The sequence below is a fragment of the Sinocyclocheilus grahami genome, unplaced genomic scaffold (genome assembly GCF_001515645.1).
Source record: "Sinocyclocheilus grahami isolate Dianchi unplaced genomic scaffold, SAMN03320097.WGS_v1.1 scaffold314.1, whole genome shotgun sequence".
Lineage (NCBI taxonomy): Eukaryota > Metazoa > Chordata > Actinopteri > Cypriniformes > Cyprinidae > Sinocyclocheilus > Sinocyclocheilus grahami.
Window position 1 is genome coordinate 778,306 of NW_015505493.1, and position 7,251 is coordinate 785,556.

The window sequence follows — 7,251 nt, forward strand, 5'->3', positions numbered from 1 at the left end:
GCGTTATGCAAATCTTCCCACATAGTGACGTAGACATGTGGGGGCATGCTAGAACGAGCCGTTTTAGGTAGGCGTGGTTGACTCTTAACTTTTATGAAGAATATCTCTTTGGATTTGAGACTTTAGTCTTTGCAACTTTACAGATCTTCTTTATGCACCAAGAGCTTGTAACACTCCAAAGAGAAAGGACACATTTTAATCGCATCATATGACCCCTTTAACAATTAATAATATTGCATCAAAACATATTATCAGAATTTTATTTTTTTTATTATATATTTACAATATTTTATCAATAACACCAATCAATTGATGTTACATCTCTTAGATTTTGGGTATTTTGGTTCGGTGGATGCGGAGATATAACATTAGAAAGAATTCAATTGATTTGTGTGTAACTGTTGTTTTACAACATCTTCAAATGTGTCAGATGTTTCAGTCATCATTTTTGATTAAGTGAAGAAATGTTATTCCTAGCAGTGCGTTTTTTTTTCTTAGATAAATGCTCTCAAGTCAGATTTACAGCCAATCAAAGATGAATGGGCTCACTTTGAATCTAAAATGAGTGCAGCAGAACTGCGAACAACCAGGGTGGTCTACAAGCTGGAGCTCTGCAGAGTTCCTGTGTTCTCATCTGAGCAGAGCCGAACTCATGTGGAGCACCTGCAAGTGAGTAAACGACTCTAAATGAAATCATTCCACTGGATAAAAGATTGGAAATGTTGTGCTTTTTCTAAATTGTAAGGTTGTTAAGGGTCAGTGTATCTTTTGGTCATTTTTTTAATTTATTTTTTTTATATTGAAAGTAGAAAATGAGAAAACGGCTCCTCTTTCTTTTTTTTTAATGATTTTCTTTCAATATTAAATAAAAAATCAAATGACCAAAAGATACACTGACCGTTAACGTTATAAACTTCAATGTTTAAACACCAATTTTATTCTCCAAACATGACAATTCACATAATATAAATATTCAACATTGCCATTACTGTTAGCAGTGTGATTTATTGGGTATTATATTATTATGCTTCTTAACAGGAGCTTGAAAGGGAGCTGAACCAATCAGAGACCTGGACCCAGTTAACTAAGGTGTTCTCTAACTTGAAAGACAAACTCAACCCTTATGCGTCTAAACTTTTGTCTGATCGTCTCGAGAAGGAGACAACTCGGTAAGTAATTTTACTTTACACATACTTCACCTACTTTAATTCACCGTTTAAACTGAAATTACACTTTGAAAGCTACTTTAAAATGGTAGCGTCTTTATAAATTAGCTAATGAATCTGTTTATTTGATAGTTTAGTTGAGTGAATCATTTATTAAAGATGAATAATGCAAAAACAAACTGATTCACTAAAATGAATCAGACTTTGCGATGCAAAGAGGGAACAGAACATGCTTGATTTTTAAGTTTGTCTGGACCTATGTGGGTATTAATGTTGTTTTCTTTTCAGACATCAAGCAGTGACTGAAGATGTGCATGCAGATTTACTAAAAGCCCAGAATGCATTGCGGCTTTGGCTGGAACACGAGCACCTCACAGGAGAGTGCTGTGTTCATCTAAATCAGCACTGGGAGAGGCTTGGAGAGCTTATGAGTTCTTCAGACAGAGAAGAAAACACTGTAGAGCTGCTCAACAGCAGGATGCAGGGCATCAGTGTGAGTAATTAATAGTATCTAGGCCCCTTTAACACCTGGCATTAGGATGTGTTTCCTATCCAGATAGCATCTGGATATTCTATAGCTGGAGAGAATTTACTTATTCATTTCATCCACATCTCCAGTGTTACCAGACAGAGGTTTGATCACACTTACCCAAGAAATGGAACATGCCAATTGCATATAACTTCAAATATTGTTAATTAAATGAGATAGTAATTTTAGATTTTAACTCTGTGATTATTGGCATCAATTACCTAAAAATGCATGCTAATGCCAGGAGAGAGCTCAGTGCAAATGAGAAATCAATCGAAATACAATAGATCAGAAGTACAGAACACAATCAAGTACATAAGTAAAAGATTAGTGGTCAACAAAAGGGATTACAACAACAACCCTTAAAGCATACTAAACCCATACAATTCACAGCAATAATGATGCACAGAAATATTTTTATGTTAAACTGCTTGTTTGTAAATATAAGGTGCTGGTTTTGTATAATTTTTTAGTAATTTGTAATAAAATGCAAAGCAACAATGCACAGTGAAAAACCAGACCTAAATAATAGCCAATTTCAGCATGTACTTGTTAAGTGCTAAAGTGTTCTAGTCCTACAGATGGGTTTGCAGTACTTCAGTCCAGTTGTGCTTTTGAAAAGAAGGAACATTGAGATCTGAGCTGGAGCTTTTCTCTGTGGGCTAAAAATACCAAATGAGACCTGTGATACTCTTACCAAAAAATGTTCAACACAGAAGAACATAGAATCATAAATCAGTTCTTATTCAATTTGTTTAAATTGGCTTTTTTTTCCCTTAAAATGCATACACACAGTTTCTTAAACTTCAAAAAAATAAATAAAAGATGAGCTTATAATTGCTGTTTAAACTTAAACACAAACAAATAATATTATATCTAACAGATGTTAATAATCAATAAATATTTCATAACTAATTTTTTGATCGTCTGAATAATGCGTCTATAAAATTATATTTTTGAATAATTTTATGTGTCTATAAAATGAAAATAAATAAAATAATGAAAAAAGCAAAATTAGTTTTATTTATTTACTGTTTTTATTATTTAATGTTTTTTTAGTAGCTGCCGTATTTATTTAATAAATGTTTTTTCCTACCCTCTACTGATTCCGTCTTAACTTTAAAAAATAGATATCAGTGGCTCACTTACAAATTGAAGGTTGCATGTATTTCATCAGAAATAAAGAAAAAACTGTAACATAGTTAAATATTTTTTCAATTAATAACAATAATAATAATAATTTCTATAAAAAAAAATATTTAAAAATGTAATTTGTTCCTGTGATGGCAAAGCTGAATTTTTAGCATCATTACTCAAGTCTTCAGTGTCACATGATCTTTCAGAAATCATTCTAATATGCTGATTTGCTGCTCAAGAAACATTTCTTAGTATTATCAGTATTTCAAATAATTGTACTGCTGAATATTTTTCCAGATTCTTTAATGAATAGAACTTTCAAAAGAACAGCATGTAATTGAAATTGAAATCTTTTGTAACATTATAAGTGTCTTTACCATCACTTTATATCAATTTAATGGATCCTTGCTGAGAAAAAAATATTACAAGTCATTAAAAACACAATTTTATGACATGATAAATTATGTAATTTCCTTTGTGGTTCTTCTAACCCAGTGTCTAAAAACAATGTCTTTCACAGGCTCTGGAGAAAGACATGCCTGCCTTGCAAAGCAGTGTGGGAAAAGTCCTGGAGGCATCAAAGCTTCTCACTGGACATGTGAAACCCCAGTCAGCCCCTCTAATCAAATCAGAAACCAGGCTGCTGTCACGTGACCATGTGTATCTTGGCAAGGCACTTTCTGACATTGGGGCACAAGTTCAGGTAAGAGCGACAAGTTGATATCTTTAAAAGACTAAATAAACATTTAAAGTCATTTGATTGATCTGCCGACCGATGACAAACATTTATACAACGTCCTACACAAGTGTTGTGCTGTTCTTTATCCATAGGAGGAGCTGGAGGAGCACTGCCGTTTCAGCACTGAGTTGAAGTCAATGGAGCAAAAGCGTAAAAACTTTGAGAGTGTTATGAGCTCCTCCGCTGCAAGCATGGAAAGACTAAAGGTGAATCTGTGGCACTTCTTTCATTGATTGTTTTCATTGATTTTCTTTTTATCCTCTTTGTGTTTTAGAGCAAACTAAAAGGTTACAGTTTGATTTTATGTAAATCTTTCTCTCTTTTTCCGTCTCTAAGATGGTTCTGTTAGATCTGAGTGGGCTGAACCCTAACCTTGCTGCTCTGAATCAGACGAGTTTCGGACTCTCCTTAAGCTCTGCAGAGGAGGAGAGGTTACAGACCCTCAACACACAGTGGGTTCAGGTCTTCTCTCAGGCCACAGACCGACACAGGCAAGTCAAACTTCACTAAATTAAAGCTGTTTGATTCTCAAACATTTTGATTTAGCCCGAAATAGACTTGATTCCATATATCTTAGTAAAAGGGATAGTTTACCTAAACATGAGAATTTTGTCATTTACTCATCCTCAGGTTGTTTCAAACCCTTTTAAAGCTCTCCTGTTGTGTTCCATCGGGGGAAAAATACTGGTTTGGAACAACATGAGGGTGAATTTTTGGATGAACTATTACTTGAACACTTTTTTCCAAACTTTTTACACCCTAGAATTAGCTGTAACTAAACTGTCTGGTGAATGCCAATGCACATCTCTGTCTGTAGGAAGATGAATGGAGAGCTGCTGCATGCTCAGAACTTCCAGCAGAAGTGCCAGTGCTGGATGGAGCTCCTAGACAAAATCGAGGCTGGGTCATCCAATCAGATGTCTGGAAACTGTGCTGCTGTAAGGGAGCAGCTAGCTGCACATCAGGTAGAGCATACAGTTATGAAATCCAATAGAAAATTATTTTCTAATATTTAGTTTCATCATGTGAATCCTAATGCTTCATAATGACCATGTGCACTTGCATAACATATTCCATATTCCATAAGATCCTGTTCTGATAAATCTTTATTCTAAAACAATACTATTGGAATATTTGTGGCATTTGTAATCTAAATCTTTTTTTTTCTCCTCATTTTGCTTGACACATTTCCAATGTTTATATCATATAGCACATAGAATAACTTGTATTTAGACATGCATAGATATAAATATTACATTATGGATATGAAAAAGACAAAGAATTGCAAGTTAATGCTAGCTATGATTTATAGAAACCAGAATTTTGACTTAATCATTTCATGGCATTAATACTATTAATACTACATAAGTTACTTATGCTATTAAGGTTTGGGGTTGATGATGAGTGTTTTTTTTTGTTTGTTTTTTACATTTTAAGTGTTTTATGCTCACCCAGGCTGATTTATTTACGCAAAAATACAGTAAAATCAGTAATACTCTGAAATAATATTACAATTTAAAGTTAACTGTTTTCAATTAAAAATTGAAAATGAATTTTCAGCAGCCAGTACTCCATTCTTCATTGTCACATTAAACATTTATGATTATTATCAATGTTGAAAACCGTTGTACTGCTTAATATTTTAGTGATATTTGTATTTCAGGATTCTTGATTAATAGAAATATATAGAAATAACATAATTTGAAATATAAATCCTTTGTAACATTATATATGTTCCCTAACTCTTTTTAATAAAATAAGAGCAACAGGAACTTTTGGTTATAGAGTATTGTGTAATTTGTTTTTGAAATGGTTGAACAGGGCTAATTTATTCATATATTAGTAATAAATCTTCCAGAGGCTGAAAGTGGAGGTCCTCATCAGCCAGCAGCTACAGGATGCCATGGTCAGTGAGGCTTCACGCTTCTTGGAGAGCTGTCAGAATGAGGACAGGTGAGCATTTATAACACTACACTCAATAACTTTTTCCCTAATACTCGGTAACCTCAGAATTTTCTTACTAACCTCCAGTGTGGGGCTCTGCCATGGATAAGAAATCAAAGAATGTGGTGTAATAATTTGTTCAGAACAGGATGTCTCCCAATGAGTAATTAAAAACGAGGTTTTCCAACTGTTTTGTTTTTTCACGGGCTCCATATGAGGCCATAACTCTTGGAGTTATGTGGTGTGGAAGAGCTCTTTTGAGCTCAGCACTGGAACAAGCTGGCTCACTCTCAGGAAATGAAACTGCATGTGCTACCAGCATGAAATCATTTTTGCTTTTCAGCCGATAAGTGCTGCTTCAGGTGGAACTCCTGCATGGTTTCATTCAATATGTTTCTTGGGCCGTTTTTTTTTTTTCAATGGCAGGAAAGAATGTCTTGTAGAGAGCCACATAAAATGTGGTTGGTTTTATTTTTCAGATGTCTGGCAAAGCTAATGGCCAGTGAAATTGCAGTTTGTTTTATGACATTAACATCTCTATTATGTGTTGCTCATCAGTTGTGACATGGTCTCTTTAAAAAAAAAAAATCTGTTAAACCACAATTTAAAAGGATAGTTTACCCAAAAATGAGAAATCTGTCATTCTTTACTCACCTTAATGTCGTTCCAAATCCGTAAGACTTTTGTTCAGTTTTGAAACACAGAAGTATTTGTATTGAAATCTGAGAGATTATGGACATTGACAGTCCATTCACACAAAACTTTCATGATTCAAAATGTTCATAAAGGGACTGTAAAAGAAATCCATATGAATCGAACAATGTAATCCAAGTCTTTTGAAGAGACATGATCGCTTTATATGATGATCGATACATATGGATTCATTTTACAATATTTTTATGAACATTTTGAAGTGCCAAAGTTTTGAGTTAATAAACTTTCAATGGAGGGACAGAAATGGTTCAGGTTTCATTAAAAATATATTTTTTTTCTTCTGACAACGGCTGAAAATCGAATGGGTTTGGAATGACATGAGAGTAAGTAATTGGTGATAGAATAATAATTTTTGAGTGAATTAAACTTTTAACCTGAGTAAATGTTCTTCACTTTGATAACTTTTGACTGAATTTACCTTTAACAAATCATGAAAATGTTGACGAACAAATTCCATTGTGAGCAGGAGTCATCTGATCCTGAGACTCACCCAGCTAAAGGCACGATGGCAGGGGACACAGCAGAGGGTCCAGCAGCATGGCAAAAGTCTGGAAGGGCTGATAGGACGGTGGCAACTCTATGAGACCAGCTCGAGGAAACTTTCAAAGCTACTCAGACACATCGAAGAACTTCTGCCACCAGCAGGACTGGCGTCATGCAGCTTACAGCAACTCCAATGCTCTATAAAAGACTTTGAGGTAAGATTATTCAGTCAAGAGAATATAATGGTCTTTTCAACTCTTTCAGATGCTGATGTTGGACTTCAAAGTCTAATCCAACACCGTCATTAATATCTTTCATGTTTTCTATCTCACAGTGGACAGCGGAGCAACTACAGCTTCATGAAGAACTGTACAGGCAGACTGTGGCGGCAGGCGGACAGATCCTTCCGCTATCAGATGTGCAGACGCAGACACGCCTGCAGACTGAACTGGATGCTCTCAAGGAGATGTGGGAGCGAAGCTGTGGCCTTGTGGGGAAAAGAAAGGCTCTTGCAGACACCATAACTCATGTATGTGACC

The 7,251-nt window shown here is 34.9% G+C and overlaps 1 protein-coding gene across 1 annotated transcript in view; it reads left to right on the forward strand.

The window, feature by feature from the left end:
• The window catches only part of LOC107601897 (nesprin-2-like), a 108,198-nt gene that overhangs the window by 72,358 nt on the left and 28,589 nt on the right, over positions 1–7,251 (forward strand). The window contains exons 69-78 of the mRNA XM_016294248.1: positions 499–669; positions 1,039–1,169; positions 1,455–1,659; positions 3,353–3,535; positions 3,664–3,777; positions 3,908–4,062; positions 4,389–4,536; positions 5,430–5,524; positions 6,696–6,927; positions 7,047–7,241. Coding sequence (XP_016149734.1) covers positions 499–669; positions 1,039–1,169; positions 1,455–1,659; positions 3,353–3,535; positions 3,664–3,777; positions 3,908–4,062; positions 4,389–4,536; positions 5,430–5,524; positions 6,696–6,927; positions 7,047–7,241 — 1,629 coding nt within the window. The remainder of the gene's footprint in view (positions 1–498; positions 670–1,038; positions 1,170–1,454; positions 1,660–3,352; positions 3,536–3,663; positions 3,778–3,907; positions 4,063–4,388; positions 4,537–5,429; positions 5,525–6,695; positions 6,928–7,046; positions 7,242–7,251) is intronic.